Here is a 20556-nt window from a genome sequence, read left to right as displayed (position 1 = left end):
CCCCCCCCCCTCCCCTCCCAACCCACTTCCAAGTTTTTTTAAATAAGAAAATATAAGTTAAATTAAAACAGAAGGTTGGACTTCATGAGTGTGTGTGTGTGTGTGTGCGTGCGTGTGTGCGCGTGCCTGCGCATCCATCTGTAAGCCCATCTCCTGGGACGTGAACATGGCCGCTGGGTCGGCCGTTCAGTCGGACTTGGAAGCAGTAGAGAGGAATGTGGCATGGTGGTGGATATTTATATGCCGGGTTTAGGGAGCGCTGTCTAATGGACAGTAAATCTGATCCGATCCTCCTAACCGCCGTTACCTCGCCGCTGTCCTCCTCCGGGTTTTTAATCTCGCCTTTTCTTCAGTGTGAGTCATCCTGTCAGCGGACACCTGTCACCCCACCACTGACCCCGCTGCATTGTGGGAAAAGGGCCTGTTTAAGTGTTTTGAGGCCTGAGTAGCTAACTACATTCAGTTGTGTCTAGTGGCTTTTAAGTTTTCGAGATCTACAGACACCATTGCTAAACTATGTCACAAAGTCAGGGACAAATCAAGGATTCAAGCGAAAATGTGAGAATTCTACTTTGGGATACAGACATATCGTGTAACTTCAAGCCTTTAATCACAAAATCACCAGCAAGCATTGTTTTTGCTGGCTGGGCGTTTTACAACTTGTGTTACTTTGTAATACAAGCTGTAATGATTTGGCTTTCTCAAGCAATAATGAAAAACAAATCAAAGACAGTGAAACATTTATTAGCAATGCAATTATGTTTCCAGTAAAATAGCAAAGTTACTGGAAAACACATGCTTGGATAGAGTACGTGAACAAAAAGAAAAGTGAACCCGAGATCGAAGCTTTCATGCAATGGTATAGCATCACCTCAGCTAGTGCCTGTCTGCCCACATATGTATTTGTGATCTATGGTGAGGGACGGGTGGGTTTAGTGTTGCTGTAGCGTTTAAACGCCTTTAATGGTGATGCTTTTCATCAATAATGCACACACCCCTTTCCTCGCTGTCTCCCCACGCCGAGTGAGCAGGGCGTCAGCGCAGCGAGGCCCGATGGGAGTGACAGCCGAATTAGCCACCATGCCGGACTCATTTCCCTGTCTGCCCGGGTCAGCCTGGCCGGGGAGAAGCCAGCGTAGACCGGTGTCAGGTGAAGAGGGCAAGATACTGCGGTTCCCTGTGAAATACTGCTTTACTTGCTGTGGAACTATATGGTATATTGTGTTGGTATACTGTGGTAAACTGCAGAATACTACACTTAGTATCCAGTGATGGTGTTAAACTTACTGGGTGCTTACTTTTGTATTTTAAGGTGCAAATAAGGCTTTGAATGAGGACTTTGTGTGTTCATAAAAAGAATGGAGACTCCTAAAACGTGTGGGTTTGTGTGTGACATGATAACAGGCACTTACGGCAGTTTGACTGGCCCAGATTAAAGCCTGTTTAATTATCTTAAATGTGGGCATGTCCAAGCTGGTTGGCCAGGGAGGGGAGGTGCCAGGGAGGGAAGGTGCCAGGGAGGGCTGCTGGCAGGCGAGGAGGTGAAGATAGCATGTCATCGCGCCGCTCGTTGGGGAAATCGTGGTGAATTCTGGAAGGCCCTGTGTCTCTCCTGCCAGCGATGCCGCTCAGCACCAAATGAGAACCGACAGATGCTTTGGTCACTGTGCCATATCTCACCCCCCCCCTTGATTCGATTTAACTTTATTGTCATTGAACAAGTACAGCGAAATGCAGTTTGCGTCTAGCCCGAAATGGAAATAGGAGGGCTGGAAATGTCCAAGTATTAAGTATAATGTATGTACAAGTGGTATAAATAGGTACAAGTGGCAATTCTCAACAGCATTCTGAATTTGCAATGGATGCAAATTGAAGGAGTAGGGTAGCATGTGCAGCTGAAATGCAGGGATAGCAGCAATGAGGTTCCCGAGGTAGACGTGTGTAACAATAGAAAATGCAAGTACAATGGCAGTTCTGAATGTGCAACGAAGGCAAGTTTAAGGTGCAAGTCGGCATGTGCAAATGAAATACAGGAATAGCAGCAATGACACTTTCCTGTAGACAACCGAAAACGTCCTAATCAGACTTTGTAAGGCAGTGACAGACACCATCTCTCTGTCTCTGCATAAGGGCCCAAAGTACACTCTCTTCCCCTGCTCATTACTAACAAGCCGACATCGCACTGTGTCATCTGGCTGATGGAGAGAAGAGAAGAGAGGAAAGGAAGAGAGGTTTTTCATTGTCCTTTCTTTTCTTTACCATTCGAGGTGAGTACCTCAGCCTCTCTGTGTGGGTTGGAGAGAGAGACACTGGGAGAGACCGACACACTGAGAAGGAAACACTGAGAGAGACACCGAGTGGTTGTTGTTACTCTATTCTTTATTGTTGTATTGCTTTGGCAATACTTGAAAATGTTCTTGTCATGCCAAAAAAGCTTTGGAAATTGAAATTGAATTGAAACCCAAGCACACAGAGAGAGACACACCGAGAGAGACACACAGAGCAGTACAGGATGTGCCTGGAGAAAGACACGCAGTGTGTCTGGACATATGCCTGTGTGATCTCTGACAACACTGTGGAGTGGGTTAATCCCCTTCAGGGTGACATGGTGATGAAGGGGGTGGGAACATTACCTACCAGGGGTACCAGCACCACCCCCCTGCGCTCTTTCTGCTCCGGCTCTCATTAACCCCCAACACTGATTACCCCCAGGACTCCGTGCCACTAATTAGAGGGAAGAAATATGTCTCTGTCTATCTTCACACACACACACACACACACACACACACGCACTCACCACAGCTTGCTACGCGTGTGAGAGAGAATGAAAGCTGTGCGCGTCGCTGCTCAGTTAAGATGCGTTTGCATGCGCCAGCACAAACCCGGCAGGCGACCACTAACGCTAGCAAAACTGTCACACAAACGTGATCATCCCTCTAACAGAGACAGCCTTTGCGTCAACCCCTTTAATACTCACCTCTTTATTTAGCCCTACTCTCAATGAGATGTAATTAGATGGCAGCGTGATGCCTTGAAGCTGTAAAATGCTGTCTTCTTATTGAAGCCGTCTCCTCTGGTTATTTAGAGGTAATGTCTCCGATGCAGTTTATTGAATCAAGGTGGAAGGGCGAGGAGAGACTCAATGGTAGATTTTGGGCTACACTTTAATATTTGGTTCTTTGTGTTGATCAAAGTTAGGACTTTTGCTGCATTGGATCCCATATTCTCTTTGAATGTGTCTTTAAAAAAGGATGAGACACTGTGTGTGTGTGTGTGTGTGTGTGAGTCCATACTCCAAGTTCACAAGGCCAGGACTGCACACACACTCGCACAAACACGCTTGTGCACAGAATGGCTGTCCTGCCGCTCTTTGGCGTGTTAAGATTGTATTGACAGGGGAGTCACTCCTTGGCGTGTTAAGACTGTATTGACAGGGGAGTCGCTCCTCAGCTCTCCTCTTTCAGCAGGGTTGTCCTAATAGCATTCTGACATCTCCGTTCTCTGTTCAGAAAGCTTTTGTGTTCCGGGGGGCCATTTGTGAATAGAAAAATGGCCCCTCCCTCTCCGTCTCTGTCTGTCTGTCTCTGTGTGTTTTACATGCTGTTAGCACCAGGCGCTAGCGGACACAAACATGATGTGGGAGTTGTACAGCAAATAGCCATTTGTACCTGGCCCGGACCTGGGGAGTCAGCTGGAGGAATGGGGGGCGAGGTTATGGATGGTAAGAAAGAGAGACAGAGTGTTTAAGAGCACTTGAGTGCTGTCCGTTGATGTAGCCATCCATCCCTGTGGACAGTAGCGGCCCCCTCTGCACGACTTTTCACTTTAACCACCCCCCACCACACACACACACTCCTACTCCTCTCATCCTTCCTCTTGTCTCTAGTGTGCTTCAGTGATTCTATCTTTTCATCATACACGCGCGCAACGAGAGAGCTGGACGTACAATTATTGGTTGACAGTGACCATTGGGTGGAGGGCTGCTGAGTCTGACCTACTTGCCCCCCCCCCCCCAGCTAGGGGATCTAGGGTCATAAATAATTTCAGCAGTGTGACCGAGGGCCACTTCAGTGTGTTAGGGACCAAACAGAAGAGACGGCGGCAGTCTGATGGGCCATTACACAATTTCTGTAGTAAATAAGTATGATTATGTATTTATATTATATAATGTGACTATACAAATATTTCATGCAGTAGAGATAATTAACATAAAAATATAAAAAATGTATGTATTGTTTAATATCCAACTGTATCCATGGACCAGTGTCATCGCAACAGCTCCCAGTGGATTCAGGAGAGCTGAAGATCGCGGCAGGCTGTCCTACTAGGAATCCACGCCAAGCCATTCTGCGTTATTTTCACACTGCACATCCAACCAGGAAGTCAAGTGGGTGAACAGCTTAGGCTCACTAAGAATACAGAAGGTTTGCGTACGTTACATACAAACCAGTGTTGAGCACGGACAATGCCACTCTCCAGCAGTAAATTGGCTTTAGCGTACAAACTAATGCAGTCCGGTGGCACGGAGGGATTGTCAAGATCATTGGCTATGACACGAACACATGCACCCAATTAAATGCCCATAACAAGGGTCAGCGTAATGGTGTTATAACAACATGTCTTTTTACTGCTATTGTGAGGTCATGAGCGGACCACACACACCCTCATGCAGTGAGATTAAAGAGCCAAGTCCTAATGACCACCAGACATGGAACCCAACTCCCTGTTAGGGTTGTTTAGAACTCCAGTCCCCCTATAGGACGCTCCGCACGCCGACCCGAACCGTCCCTACATGTATGTTTGTGTTTGTGCGTGTGGCAAACGCCGAGGTGTTTCAGGAGATGGGTGAGAATGAGTGTGTGTGTGTGTGTGTGTGAGCCCATGTGTATGAGCAGGGCTGGCAGGAATGCGGTGTAGCCATCCAGCGGTACACCTTACATGGTTGCTGCACAGGCGCGGTGGTGGTGGTGGTGGTGATGTCGGTGGTGGTGGTGACCTACCTATCTGAAAAATGCACCCTGAGTGTCAACCAGCCACCCAGACAGATATAACCCAACAGACGGAGAGGGACTCAGGGGGAGAGGGAGCTCAGTCGTGCATTGATGTGTGTGTGTGTGTGTTCATGACCGATTCCCATATACTCGTACCTACAGACGTAGCCTCTTTGTGACAGGCTGGCGGACTGAGGTGTCCTTGTTGCTTGTCTGTGGTGCTTGAAAAGCGATAGCATGTGCAAGGGCATGCGTCAAAAGCAGGCTAGCACACCTCGCCGGGGGCAAAGCTGGCCGTCTGCACGCCTCTGGCCCACGCCATACATCTGTCTAGAGGGACACGGCCCACGCGCTGCCCTGCCAAACATACCCTGTGTGTGAGACAGGCAGAGAGGGAGGGGTGCAGGGGGAGAGAGGGAGTGTGTTTAGATGGGAGTACGAGGGAGAGGAAAGAGAATGAGAGAGACGCGCAGAGAGGAAAGCGAGTGTGTTTGTGTGTGTGCGCACAGAGAGAGAAGCGGAGGGGGTAGAGAGAGACAGAGGTGTGTGTGTGTGTGTTTGTGTGTGTGTGTACGCACCGAGAAAAAAAGATGTGTGTGTGCAGAGAGACACAGGTGTGTATGTGTGTTTGCAGAGAGAGATACAGAGGTGTGCGTGTGTGTGTGTGCAGAGAGAGACCAAAGGTGTGTGTGTGTGTGTGTGTACACATTTGTGCGGGTGGTACTGCTTAGAAAAACCTGAAAGTATTTTTGCCAAAAGTAAACAGGGAGACGCCAAAGTGTCAAATTGCTAACACTTTGTAAACTCAATTATAATTGAGGATATTTCTCTCTCCAAACCTTGTATTTGTATCCAGTCAACCACCCACGCACTGTAATCCCTCCTCGTCTGTAGCACTGTTTAACTGACCCTAGATCAGCTGTTAAAATGCCTTACAGTAAGTGGCACTAAGGCCCCATGTACCGTCAATGGCCTCAGCTACACTAAGCTAGCTAGTCACATGCCCTGTTCCAAGTTTCACAAATGTTATTGCCCATTTAAGGTGAATTGGGATCTCGTCTTCAGCTTGGATGACATAAAAGCTATAAGTGGCAGTCAGACATGAGCTAAGGGTGGCAGTGAGGGACAAAAACAGGGCCTGTTACCCAGGGCCAATGGGCTCTCGGCCATGTATTCACCAGGGGCCAATGACAAGGCTGCTGACTTTAATAGCGTTTAGACTGTCCAAGTACCAAATGTGTAATAACACGTCCAATGATTCCCGGTGATTCATTTGGGCTGTGATGTGTAACGACACGTCCAATGATTCCCGGCGATTCATTTGGGATGTGATGTGTAACGACACGTCCAATGATTCCCGGCGATTCATTTGGGCTGTGATGTGTTGACACTGTGTGATTCCTCCTGAGTCGGGCCATGTGTCTTCAATCGCACCGCTAAGGCCTCCGGAACGAGTCGAAAATCAAGCTAAGCTCTTGGTGAAACTACAAGTGCAGGAGGTTAGATGTACGTGTTTTTGGCTACATTTCCATTGACTTCTGTGGTAGAGCGAACAAGGAGATGTATTGAGTACACTGGATGAATTTACCTTTGAAGGAGGTGCACTACGGTGAGATAACTGAACGCAGAACCGCTGAATGTTTTAGATCAATATATGGACGTTATTGTGGGAATGTTGTCCTGATTCCGCCCCCCTTCCTGACCTCATTCTATCCTCTCCTCCCTGCATTTTAAGCCTCGCTCCCACCCGGCTCTCTCTATCTGTCTGGGTCCTGGCCTACACACAAAGTCTATCCATACCGCCGTAATAGAAATCAATCACACACACAAGTATGAATGCAGACGCACACGAGCAAGCAACTTGGTGAATATCTACCGGAGGACCTGCAAGCCTTGTTTAACTCAACTCCCCCAATACTTACTCTCTTACATCAGGCAGGAAGGTGAAAGGAAGTCAGCAGTTCATTTCCCAGAACTCCCCAGGAACTCCCATGGGGCTTCACTTCCCCTCTTCCCCCGTCACCTCTAAGCCGCAGACAGACACATTCCTTCAGCGGCTACCTCCAAGGCTAAGTCCCCGCGGACAGCCCTGAGAGGACCTGGACATTAGCTAATCTATACTTATTGCATCAGGTCCCTCTCCCTGCCGGCTTGTAATTCGTATGGAGAGACCTATTAGCGCTAACACGCTAGGCCTGGGAACAACAGGTTCGGACTGGCGTGTGATGCTAGGCTACGTGTCCGAATTGACTTAGCGGTAGCCTCGCGGGACGTGGCGGTAGGGGAAGGCGATGACTAGCAGGACTTGGGGGCCTGGCCCAGTCTGGCTGTATTGACTTTCTGTGATGGCTGTTTAGCTTGTAGCTAAATGGGGGCAGCAAGGGGTGGGGGAGTTCTGAGTACTGACAGGAACTCTTAGACCTCAGGACCAGGAATCGATAGCCCTGTGCTCTGTATCACAGCGAATCACACCCAAACACCAGGGGATAACATTACCACTACACACGTGTAGTGACACATAGTCTCACACACACACACACACTTCCGTTACACTCACTAACACACTGTTACTGTGTACATACTGGATTTATTGATATGCACACACACATACACACCCAGGTGATCTCTTGAGGCGTGGTTTTCCTCCCTTGCACGTGAAACCGGGTCTCCGGGTGGGCCTGTGCCTCTCTGTGAACGGACGGTGTCTCCCTATCCACGTTGCCAGACACGGCAGCCCACACACCCAGCCTGTCCGGTGATTGGCCAGGATGTTAGGCAGTTTAATTTTTTTTAAGGAAGTGACACGGCCCGTTAGGTGGATTTGACAGTCTTCTTGTCACGTCTCTGGTCCCAACAGAGCGATCCAGTTCCAGCCTCTTAACAATAAAAGAAACAATGAACCTGAAAGGTGCCTTTATGAGCCTCCCAAAGCTCGCATTTGAGCCAAAATGACAGCTTTAATTTAGCAGCAGTATGCCTCCGGGAATTGTAGTTCGACTAAAGTAGGAGAGCTGCAGCAGCATAGCTGAGACGGACTACACTGTGCCATATAAACGCATGTAGGGATTTGAGACCGGAGAACATTTGGTGTTGCAGGTAGTCCATGACAACTTCAGAGTCAAACGCTGAAGTCTACCCAACAGCCTGTGTATTGCAGCCAGACATCTTTTCCCTGTGTTGTCGCGCTACAAAACGAAGTGACGGGTGAAGTTATCGGTTGGCCAGGGGGAAGCGGATGGGTTTATAGAGCTGTGAGGAAGCTCCAGGGAGATGGATAGTGGTGTTCAGATGTGCGCCGACGTGCGCGCGGGTGGACACATCAAACAGCTGTCACAAAAGCCTCACGCACACAACTGGGTCTGCAACGCCTCAGTCATCTGCAGCATCCTGCGCCGTCCGCCACAAAGCCTGCCAAAACCTTCGTTTTCATTCGTTCCTCTATGGCCATCCTTAGGCATTCCAGCCAACCCCACCACCACCTTTAAAACCGTCTCAGGTTTCATTTTAAGCGTGCGATGGCGAAAGCTATTTGTCTAATTTATTATACGGGCCCTCACATGCGCACACGGGTTCAAAGGCATTTTTGGGTTGCTTGATTTCCGTGTTTTTCCCCCCGCGTGTGTTGTGATGGTCTGGAACGGTGTTTCAGGTGTGGGTTACATTGCAGGGTGACTGTGGCTAATGCTGATGATGTTTATTTTGGCAGTCAGTAATCACGACTCTGGGACGTGTGACAGTAGACAGGCCCGGGGATCTGGAACCGTGCCTCACGGGACCACCACACACTTCCTTTCCCGCGCACTCACACACACACACACACACACACACACACACACACACACACACACACCCACACACACACGCAGACAAGCCACTTGCCAAATATCCACACAGACACTGTGGCCTGGATACCTACTCACAAATAATTTGTGGCACGCATGCATGTGCGCACACAGCGAGCCACTGTGCCAGATGGATAGATGTGCGCTGGTAGTGTAAATCACACTGCAGCCACAATGCCGCCCACCCCCACAAAGATGAATGGCCTGAGCCATGAGCCATTTAAAACAAGAGGGGCCGAACCATTGTAATTTAAAAGGGGGGAGGGTGTACACGTGACCACGGCTTACTCGGCAGCATGTGTCCCCTGTCTAACCCACATGCCCGTCTCAGGAGGTCTCAGCAGCGAGACCTCGTCACGCCACTCCGTTATTTGGAGCGGACCGATGAATAGATGGGAGTCAACCACTAAGACGTATCACAGTAAGGGACATGCACCTCTTGTTGCGCGGAGTGGGAAGGAGTCTACATTTGTGATTCGCCGTTTGGGCTACCGCTAACAATGGCATGCTTTAGTCCGGGGCCCCATCAAGGGGCCTCTGTGTGAAGACAGACAGTGATACAGACAGACAGTGATACAGACAGACAGTGGGACAGACAGACAGTGCAATAGGGTACAGTGATGGGGGGAGGGGGGGGGGGCTGAGGTAATGGTCTTGCATCTTCCTGGCAGCATGTCAATAATGGCTCTAATCACATTAAGTAAAGAGTCCATTAGCTTATTCTGTCCTCTCAATCTCTCTCTCTCTCTGCTGCATGCTAGTTCAGTAGAAACACAGTGGAAGCAGAGAGCTCCCCTAACGGACCGTGTCTGTGTGATCTAGACACTATGGCTGTATGATGACGTGTCTGAATAGAAACATACAGTGTGTATATAGGATATTGTACACTGTGTGTGTGTCGGTCAGTGTGTGTTAAGGTTAGGGTTACGGGTAGGATTAAAGGTTATATTCTATTTTTATTTAGTTTTTTTTATTCTTTGTAAGGCACATTGAATTGCTTCTATGTATGTATTGGGCTATATAAATAAACTTGATTGCTTGCTTATGGGTTATAAAAATATTCTTTAATGGAAATACATTTTGGTTGCAAAATACAAGTTGTCACAAGTATAGTAAAACAAGCTGTGTTTGTCCGTGTGTGTGTGTGTGTGTGTGTGTGTCCGTCTGTGTGTGTTGTAGGTGTTTTTGTGTGTGGCCGTCTGTGTGTCTGTTGTAGGTGTGTGTGTGTGTGTTGTAGACACCATTACAACTGTAGGTGACAGAATAAAATGACAGAATAACTTTTTCCAGTCAGACTACTGCTTAGTTATTTTATCTTACTACGAATGTTGTGTTAGGGCCTTGCTTATCTGGTGATGGAATTAGTTGAGGTTCATCATAGGTAAGAATACAATTGGAAAGTGTATGTTGTGCTTAAACCAATTATAACTGATGTCCACCGGCTTGGAAGACCGCTGCACCTTGGCCTTCTCTGGTGTGAGATACACACAACGAGAGATGAAGGTGATGATTAGGGAAACGCTAGAACCTTGTTTTAAAGTGTCATTAGTCCGTATTAGGTAGAAAACGCAACGAAAATCAAGCATCAAAGAAGTACTTGTTCTCATTCCAGCTCAGCTAATCTTCAAAAGAGCAGATCTTTTTTCTCTCCCTCTCTCTCCTTTAACGGCTTAAAAGTGATGGCTATTAGTCGGCCAGGCCTCAGTCTGAGGGAGAACAGGAACGATTCATACATCAGAATACAACCCACTGTATGTCGCACAGCAGAGCTAAGGAGCAAATTGTGAGCATATGTTAATGCACCTTTCCTCCCGTGATCCTTGCCAAACTAGTAATCAAGACAAAGGAGACGTGATATAAGAGGCAGAGAGGAAGAGGCCATCACACCAAAGCAGCCCCCCCACCCCCACAGGACAGACAGGCCATTTCTCAGCCGCCTCGCTGCTCCTCTCAGCCCCCGAAGCAGCAACAGCGGCCTTCACATCTGTCTTCCAGGCCCGGGAAGGACCGGCCGGGCCACGTCCAAACGCTGCACATCACACAGATCATCCTCAATTAATGTGAACCGGGTGCTTCCCCCCCCGCCCGTCCGCCCGCCCCCCCCGGCCCTTTGTCTTTGCCCCCTCTCTTCTTATCTCCCCTTTATTGCCCCCTCACTTTTCCGAGGAGTCCCCCCTGTGTGTGTTCTGGGTCCGCCGGGTTTTGCACCGCCCGCCAAGGATACGGCTGCTTAGCTCAGCGGGGCCAGCTAGCCAAAACATTAGCCTGGATGCCTGGTAAAAAGAGACAGGGGGAATCAATACATCAGTCCGAGCCCAGACAGCTGGTGTTAAGATTTAACTGCCGTGGATGCGTCTTGAAAGGTTCTGATCCAATCTGATGCCTAGGCTATTCTTTTTTTGTTAGTTTTTTTCACCGTGCCGTTGAAGGCCCCAAAATGGCTTCCATGTGCCGCCCCATCTGCACCTCTGCTGGGCTGTGGCCAAAGTACTGTCCTCCTTCCCTTTGAAGGGCTGCAGGGGGACATCTTAAAACAAAAGGGGGGTGAACCAGAGGTTACTAGACACTCTTTAAGGCCCGTTCCCCCAAAACAGCTAGGGAGAAAGAAAGGGGAGACTGAAATCCCTGGGAAAAGGAGGGGAGACGGGGACGGCTCATCCTGAGAGAGCTAGAGAGAGACTCCCCCTCTCTTTCCACAGTATAAAGGCCCCTAAAACCCATCACCACCTGCCTGAAACCACAACTATAAATTTCACTCCACTCGATTAGCGCCCTAAGCAACACCTGACAGACCGTCATGAATTTTTAACCAAAGCCTTGAGTTAAATCAGTTCGGAGAGCAACCAGGCCGGCCAACGGGGGAAGGGGCGTCTCTGGGATAGTTGACTGGATCGCTGCGTCTAGTTCTTAGGGAGACAACAGTCCTTTAAGCCTCATCACATTCACTGCCCCTGCAGAGAGAAGCAGACAGCAGTCATTCACTGCTGAGAATCACATTGACCACTGCAATGCCTGGGTTTAATTGAATAACAGAAAAGGCATCGACTCCGATTCCAGATCAGAACCCCCCCCCCCCCACCCCACAACCCCGGTTCTCCCAAGGAATATGAAAGTGTGATGGCAGAAGGGCCATGTGTGGACGTTTATTGAATCCCACCTGGTTTAGATGTCAGGTGGGACGGAGCGCTGGGATGTTAAACAGGATTATTCTCCAGGTCTGGTCTGGACTGTGTGAATGTTTCTCTCCTGTAGGGGTTCAGTCCTTTATGCCTTTTCTCCTCTCCTCCGCCAAGACTCTGTCTCTCTCTACAGCTGCTGTTCTTCTATCGCTCTTGAAGGCGATAGAACTCCTCTCACTATCTTCAGTAACCGACCTACCGAGACTGGCTGTTTCCTCTGACACAGTGTCAGTTCGCGTGTTTCCTTTGTTAAACAGTAGCAGTCTTTGATAAAGGGGTTTATGTATCATTTGAATTGACATGGACCAGTGTAAGACTGTCCTTTCAACCATTGACACATTCATTTCTTTTATATCAATTTCTACCAAACGTTCCTGGTAATTTCCAGTCAGATATATTTTTAGAGAACACAGGCTGAATACTTGGAAGTGTACACTAGCTTTAATGTGCCCTCTCTCATATGACACCAAGACGCTCAGCGGAACCAGGTGTTTGGTGTTGAATGTGAACATGGCGTTAGCTTAGCGTGATCACGACGTGCCAATTTGAACCTCTCCGGTTCCTTGCGAGAGTCCTCTGCCCCTCGTCGACACCCCTCCCCCGTTGTCACCAAGCAGGAGGCGAAGGTGGTTGTTCGGCCAATGACCTCCTGACTGCCCAGCGGACAACCAGTGGCGGCCAGGGCCAGCGGAGGGCCCATATCTGACTGATCTCTGAGCCCTGTCCCCATGGCGCTCTCTCTCGCCGCCACCACCCGTACAGGGATGAATTATTTATGGGGCGATGGAAGGGGAAAGGGGGGGGCTGTAACTGAATATATATATAGGAGAAGCCACACGTTTCAAGACCTTCTCAGATCACAAGGAACTCATGCTTAACCTTCCTTGAAGTGGCGAGCGCAGGGGTAGAGGCGGGGGGGGGTGGGTGGGGGGGGTTCGGGCGGGGGATGTGAGAGCGGCGAAAGGGGATCAATAGGGAGATTCCCCTGTGTCTTCTGGGGGAACACTGCGCTGCAAGCCGATTGGTGGATCAATGTGGTTCCCATGGTTCAACTCTCAACGCTCGAGACGGACAGCGGTGGTCTCCGTCTCCACTTGACGGTGATACATACTGCTGCATGATTGGTCGTTCGGACGGGTTGGTGATTGGTCGCCTGTTTCTCCTGCCTAAAGGGAAGCCGCTTAGCAGGGCTACACATTTACATACATGAGGTGTCATGAAGTGTCATGTACCTCTATCAGGGCATTGATGAACGATATTATATGTATAAAGTATGTCTACTGGATTACATTATTACAGCACAGAGAGACTTATAACTCCCATTATCCTAAACATACTACACAGTGGGAACATGACTGTCAACTGCACTGCTAATTGCTGGCCCGTGTTAAATGAATGGTCCGTATTGGCCATGTTTGTCTTGCGAGGTGAACGAGAAGCGCACTCTCTGTTCCCTGCAAATAGACTGGCTCATTGGATATGATAGGTGATGATTAGTGAAAATGTGTTACGTTCTTCCCTTCTAATCCCCTATTCAAATCACCCTGGCCTCCCCTGCATCTCTCTCTCTCTCTCACCTCTCTCTCATGTCTGTCTCTCACATGCTTATCCTCCTGTCAACGATAATTTAACAAGGTGGGTTGCCGGGCCAGACACCCCACCCCTCCTTCCGACAACCCCCCCACCCCCCCACCCACCACCACCACTAGCAGCCATTACCTGGGGATCCCGGGAGCAAGCAGACCTGGGGGCCAGATAAATAAGCGCTGCCGTTGCTGGGCGTATTAATTCCGAGTGACACAGCCGCTATGGCGGTCTGGATGAATTGATAACGGGGAGGACGCAGAGAGGGCCACTTCATGTTGTGAGAGCCCTGCCCGACTGCCCACCCGCCACTCCCCAACCGTAATTATCGGCTAATTGTCATTAACCTCGCAAACACAGATTTACCCGCATTATATAAAGAACCGGGATGCATAAGGACAGGGTGATCTGTCATGGCTCCGGTGGGGTGGGGGGGGGTGGGTTGGGAAGGAAGGGGAGGGAAGGGATTAATGAGGTATTACAGAGAAGGTGGATGGAGGGCGCGGAGGAGGGGGCAGGCTTGAAAATACATGGGAATGAGAGGGCCCACATTAGGGCTAATTGGGAGATGAGTGCCTCCTTGTGAAAAGTGCTTCTAATGGCACATTTGTTGCTCGTGCTGCGGCTCCGTCGCCAGGCAAACGCGTTAATGCGAAGTGGGCTGCCTGAGGTAGGCTAACACCACAGAGACCCTGTGTTTGTGTACGAATGTGTCCGAAAGCTATCACCCAGCCTTTGAGATATGATGCGCACACGCTGTCTAGCTAATTGGGTGTTAGGCGCCTTTTCTCACCTATGAAGTTTGTTGTATAATTCGGTTGTTTGACTCGCATGTAGGGTTATCATTGCATGTCTTTGTGTTTGAATGTGGATCGTGTCTAGTCATTTAACTGCATTAACATAAAACTTGTGTTGCTTTTGTCTATAAAAGGAATTCTGGAGTTATTATACCATCAAATAGCACTGCTTGGTTTTTTTGCAATATAAAATATACAATGAACATTGTTCTGGTTTATTGTAAAATATTATGTTTTAGTATCTCAAAATTTGTATTTATTATCTGGTCATTTATGTTGCCCAGATCTTGTGGGCTGTTCTTTTGTACTATTGCGAAATGTATACCACAAAAAAAATAACACTGGGACTGCTATCCCCTAATACTGACTTTGCTGATAAATACTTAGTTGAGGGAAAATGTCTGTCTCTCTCTCTCTTCCCCTCCTCCTGTGGCCTAAGCCCCTTTGGACTGTAGTCCAGAAATGTCTAGAACAGAACATTGGACAGAGGCCGGTGTGTGTGTGTTTTCCTAGCCCCCACTGAAAAGCCCTGTCTCTCTCCATGGCCATAGCGCTGACCTGTCCTGGCAGCTGGCTGGCCCTCTCTCTCTAAGCACTTCCATTCGGTCCACATTACTTCCCTTGTTATTTGACTTAACAACGAGCAGAGATGGGGGGTGGCGGGGGGATGTGGCGGGGGGGGGGGGGGTGTAGATAAGCTGGGTCAGGACCGTGTTCTGAAAAGTACGAAGGAGACATTGTTTGTGGGGATGTTGAAGCTACAAGTGGACACGCGACCTTTTGACACTTTAAAACAGCGCTGGCTGTCTCTCGGGCCCTCTCCCGGGGATAGTGGCTTACAGCAATGTGCAGTCTAGGCAAACTTCGACGAGCATCCCCCTGAATAACCTACTGTGCCTCTGACAAAACGCTGCCATTTTACCCAGCAAACAGGTGCTATCAGAAAGAACACAGCCCACGCTGGAATGTGTCACAGGGTCCATTTCATTTTGTATGTTCGATTCCTATGTTCTTCTGGCGTCCGTGCCTTTCTGTAAACTAAAGGTTGCAAAATCCTGGCAACTTTCAATGGACTCCTACCAAAATTATTGAAGTGTGCGTAACCGTTGTTCCACCATTCACTGGCACAGTACAGTACAGTTCTGTGACGATTTCTGAGCACTTCCATCCATTTTATTCCTTCTGCCTAAGAATTCACTTTCTAATTTTGCCCCCTTCGTTTTTTTCTTCTTCTTCAATTAAATCAAATGGAAATGCCCAAACGGCTGCGCGGCTATGAAATAATAGTGCACGGGTTAGAATTTAAAGTCATACCTCCAGGCGAAAAACCCATACAGCGCACACACGGAATGAAAGTGTAACATGTTTTTTAATGTATACCCCAGTGACTATTGATGTTCTGTCTCCAAAGGATTCATTTCGCTTCTTTTTCTAAGGGCGTGATGTGCAACACATATACACACAAACCACTACACACATTCTTTTCCTCTCTTTTCCTCACCATTCTCTCCTATTCTATCTGTCTTGTTAAACATTTATCTTGTGTTTTTTACCCCCCCCCCCCCCCCCTTTAAGGCCCCTTTGTGATGTTGGTTTTTACACCCTCTTAGTCTCTACTGTTGTGTCCATGTATCTTTTATAGATTCTGCCGAGCAGGAGAGAAGAGAACGGGGAGCAGCACTCTGCCGTCGCCCGTAATTGTCGTCGCGCCGCGTCGCTCCCTTGAAGTCACACTCGCGTGGGTCCCACAGGACCGTGCGGAGAATAAACTGTCGGGTTTAGCCGCGTCGCTCTCACAATAAACACACACTTCGGCAAAACTCGCAAGATTCACCCCAGTAGCAGCACTTTAGCGGAAACAGACGGTCTTTTTCTGACGTGTTAATATCAGGTCACGTGGGACTTGGGCTTAAGTAGAACGTTGAGTTAACGTCGGATAACTATCGTTTGACAACATACTGACACCTGCCATTCAAGTAAGTTGTATAATTGACAGAATGAGTCATATCTATTATACATTTCATTGGATTCCACTGTTCCGCTGTAGTATATATATTCAGAGCACCAGTTGATTCAGAGGAGGGGATAAGCCACTGGGTCAAGTATTCTGTGTATCAAAGATTTGATCTCAACCGCAAACCCCTTCAGTACAGGTTCAGGCCGTTGCCAAGATTCTTTTCCCAGAATCCCTTGCCATGTCTCGACGTTTGGCAATGAGCGCGCATGTCTGTCGGAGACCCTGAGGCATTTTATTTTTCAGCGGTTTAGAGCACCATCTCCAAAAAGAGACAGCCGCCAAGGAAAGTGCTCCTCTTGGAATGGCGATCAGTGCTCTCCCATCAGAGCCAGCTAGTTCTCCAAGGATGGAAACTTTCTTTCCCACGCTTCCACACGGCTCCACAGGCACAGGGTTGGAAAACACCAAGGCCGATGTAAAATATGTACTGTCAACGTTTGCTTCATTACACCCCTCCAGTCCCTCCCTCTTCTCTACTCTCCATAGACTGTGTGAATGCAAGCACATGCATTTTCCCACTTGACACGTTGCCCTGATAAAGTATGCCTGCTTCATTAATATTTAATCTGAAGGAAGATATGCGTCCCGTAAACCTCATTAACATAAACCTCGGTAAATACTGATCCCAAGTCTGTGCCTAATGAACGTGACGCCAGATCGGTGTCACCTCCAAGCGCGCCTTCAAAGACACTTAAATAAACATGAGCGCTTGAAATTTTTATTCCGCAATGACTTAACCCCACCATGGACATTTAAATCCCTCTTCAATGCTCTTTTGTGCATTAAAGTCCCTTAGAGATGACAGAGTGAACTGAGAAAAATGGCCGCCGAGTAGCAAGGTTGTGATTAGTGGCCGTCGCTAATTAATCTATTATGTCTTTTAGCGGTCTTCTCTGAGGCTGTCACCACTACGGTAAACAGAACGAAGCTGCATGCTGTGCTGCGGGACTTGCAGGGAGAGTTCACGTCTTTTGCAAGCAATTTTTTGTTAAACTGTCTCCCAGCGAATAGATCAACATCCCCAGAAATGGCCCACCAGCCCCAGTGGTCTCCATTTGTTTGCTTTTCGACTTTATTAAGCTCTCCGTGTTCCTCACACTGAGCGGCTAATGAGTATGTACGCGGAGCTTATTAAAGGTAGAGAATAATGAAGTGGAAGGAGAAAAAAATAAAGAAGAGGCAGGGAGAAGGAGAGGAGAGGGGGACAGGGAGGAGAAGAGCAGGAGTTTTATCAGAGCTGTATTATCACTCTCTACTTGTCCCTCCTGGTGTCTCTGAATTTCATGAGCCGATAAACAGCATCCCTCCATCCCTTACTCTCTTCCCCTCCACACGACCCCGAGCCACTGTAATTATGCACAATCAATAACCTTTTGTGTTTGTTTTTTCTGTTTCTTTTCCCCCGTCTTTGCCCGCTGGGCCTTTCAGGACGCTGCGGGTAAGGTGCTCGACCGCTGGTCCATCATGTCCCGAGAGGAGGAGATCATCACCCTGCAGCAGTTCCTCCGTTTTGGCGAGACCAAGTCCATAGTGGAGCTGATGGCCATCCAGGAGAAGGAGGGCCAGGCGGTCACCGTGCCGTCCTCCAAGACCGACTCGGGCATCCGGACGTTCATCGAGAGCAACAGCGCGGGACGCGGCCGCAGTCCGGGCCTCCTCAGTCACATGGAGACCGGCAGCCCCTCCAGCATCCACCACTTTGAGAACATCCCCAACAGCCTGGCGTTCCTGCTGCCCTTCCAGTATATCAACCCTGTGTCGGCGCCCATGCTGGGCCTGCCCCCCAACGGCCTGGCCCTGGAGCAGTCGAGCATCCGCGGCCTCCGCGAGAGAGACCGGGAGACGAGCCTGCCCAACATGAGCGAGCCGGTGGACAGCAGCGAGTCCGAGGTGTCCCTCAGCCCCTTTCGCAGCAGCGGCCAGAGCCCCAACCGCATCGGGGTCCTCGGGGGCATGAACAACGTCATCGAGCCCAAACAGGAGCCCAATAACCGGGCATCGCCCGTTTCGCCCACCCCCTCCAGCCAGCAGTCCCAGCAGCAGACGGATCAGCAAGGCCAGCAGCAGGGCCCGGGTCAGGGACAGCCTGGGACCCCGCGGCCAGGGTCCGCCTCCCTCAACGACCACCAGGCCCACCACCACTTTGTGAAGAGCGAGCAGTCCAAGAGCATCACGCACTCCTCCTTCTCCTCCAAGATGCACCGCATGCGCCGCATGGGGGCCACCTCGCGCAAGGGCCGCGTGTGCTGCAACTCGTGTGGCAAGACCTTCTACGACAAGGGCACACTGAAAATCCACTACAACGCCGTGCACCTGAAGATCAAGCACCGCTGCACCATCGAGGGCTGCAACATGGTGTTCAGCTCGCTGCGCAGCCGCAACCGCCACAGCGCCAACCCCAACCCGCGCCTCCACATGCCCATGCTGAGGAACAACCGCGACAAGGACCTGATTCGCTCCAACTCGGGCCCCGGCACGCCTGTCATCTCCAGCTCAAAGAGCGGCTTCACCCTAACCAGCCCTGGACGGCCGCCCCTGGGCTTTGCCACTCCTCCCCTGGACACCATGCTCCAGTCACCCCTCCAGAGCCCTCTGGTCTTCCCCTCCCTGAAGTCGGTGCAGCCCGTCCAGCCGATGCCACCCTTCTACCGCACACTGCTGTCCCCCCAGGACCTGGTGAGTCCTCCGGTTTCGCTGCCGACCAGCCCCATCTTGCCCACCGCCACCAACAGCACCGCCTTGATGGACCAACAGCATCAGCTCCTGGCTGCCGCATCCTCCCACAACGCCCGCAACCTGTCCCCCGAAGTTGGGCCGATGTCCCACCACAGGCTGCCCACCCCTGGGATCCCCCAGCAGGACGCCAACGCTGCCACCAACACGGACCCCACCCCCAAGAAGAAGCCCCGCAAGTCCAGCATGCCGGTGAAAATCGAGAAGGAGGTGATCGACGTGGCGGACGATTACGACGAGGATCGGGACGACGAGGACGACGACAGCTGCCGCCACCGCCACCACCACCACCCTTTGTCCCACCTCCACCACAACAATGTCAACGGCAACTGCAACAACAACAACAACAACAACAACGGCCAGCACAGCGGAGGCAGCGGTCACCAGTCCCCCTCCCAGGACGAGATGAGCCCCGGCCTGATGAGGGCTCACCTGATGAGGCTGGACCAGGATGACTGCCGGGGAGGTGGGCCCGGAGCAGAGGGTGGCAGGGGCGAGAGAGGAGGCCCGGGTGCTGACCTGCGCTGCATGGGCAGCTTCACCTCCGAGGACCAGGACCATGAGAGAGACTTTGAGAACGAGTCGGAGACGTCGGACTACAAGATGTTGGAGATGATGGAGGTGGAGGAGCAGAGGCTGAACCCCTCCAGGAGCTCCAGGATTCAAGGAGACGTCAGCCTGGACAAGGACCAAGAGGACCAGGAGGCCCGGGACGAAGAGGCCCAGCTGAGGAAGGAGATGGAAGACTCCAAGAGTCGCTCCTCACCCTCCCCTCACCAGCCTGCGCTCAAGATCAAGGAGGAACTCAACGACCCCACCTACGACATGTTCTGCATGAGCCAGTACGGCCTCTACAATGGGGGCATGGCCGCGGCCGCCGCCGCCGCCGCCAGCATGGCCGCGCTGCACGAGAGCTTCATCTCATCCATGAGCTACGGCGCCAGCCCGCCCAAGTTCCCCTCCTCGCACTCACCCGAGGGCGACCTGTGCACCAGCCCCAACTCCGACCCCAAGATCTGCTATGTGTGCAAGAAGAGCTTCAAGAGCTCCTACAGCGTCAAGCTGCACTACAAGAACGTGCACCTCAAGGAGATGCATGTATGCACCGTGTCCGGCTGCAACGCCGCATTCCCCTCCCGGCGGAGCAGAGACCGGTGAGTGTCAGACACACACACACACACACACACAGCGTGTCCATTTCAAACAGTCGGTTGGCCTCAAGTGTTTCTGTTGACCATTTAAATGTCGCTCTAAAGCGCAAGTGAGGATGTAAAAACCGGTTAGTGTAGAATTCAGAAACGACAGGTAGGTTCATTATGCTCTACTTTAACAGGGTTTTTCTTTCTTTCATGTTTCAGTGTTTTTACATTTGTAGTCTTTTTAGAAATGATGATGTTTTGCCTGCGTAGAATG

The 20556-nt window shown here is 50.3% G+C and overlaps 1 protein-coding gene across 5 annotated transcripts in view; it reads left to right on the top strand.

Annotated features, from left to right (window-relative positions):
• Positions 1 to 20556, top strand: part of bnc2 (basonuclin 2) — a 163556-nt gene that overhangs the window by 131956 nt on the left and 11044 nt on the right. For all 5 annotated transcript variants that reach the window (XM_029118179.2, XM_029118178.2, XM_029118177.2 and 2 more), the window contains one exon: positions 17839 to 20297. In XM_029118179.2, the coding sequence (XP_028974012.2) occupies positions 17839 to 20297 (2459 nt within the window). The remainder of the gene's footprint in view (positions 1 to 17838; positions 20298 to 20556) is intronic.

Source organism: Esox lucius, chromosome 25, assembly GCF_011004845.1.
Source record: "Esox lucius isolate fEsoLuc1 chromosome 25, fEsoLuc1.pri, whole genome shotgun sequence".
Lineage (NCBI taxonomy): Eukaryota > Metazoa > Chordata > Actinopteri > Esociformes > Esocidae > Esox > Esox lucius.
The sequence above is the reverse complement of the archived record's forward strand: the minus strand, read 5'-3'. Positions and strand labels throughout refer to the sequence as shown.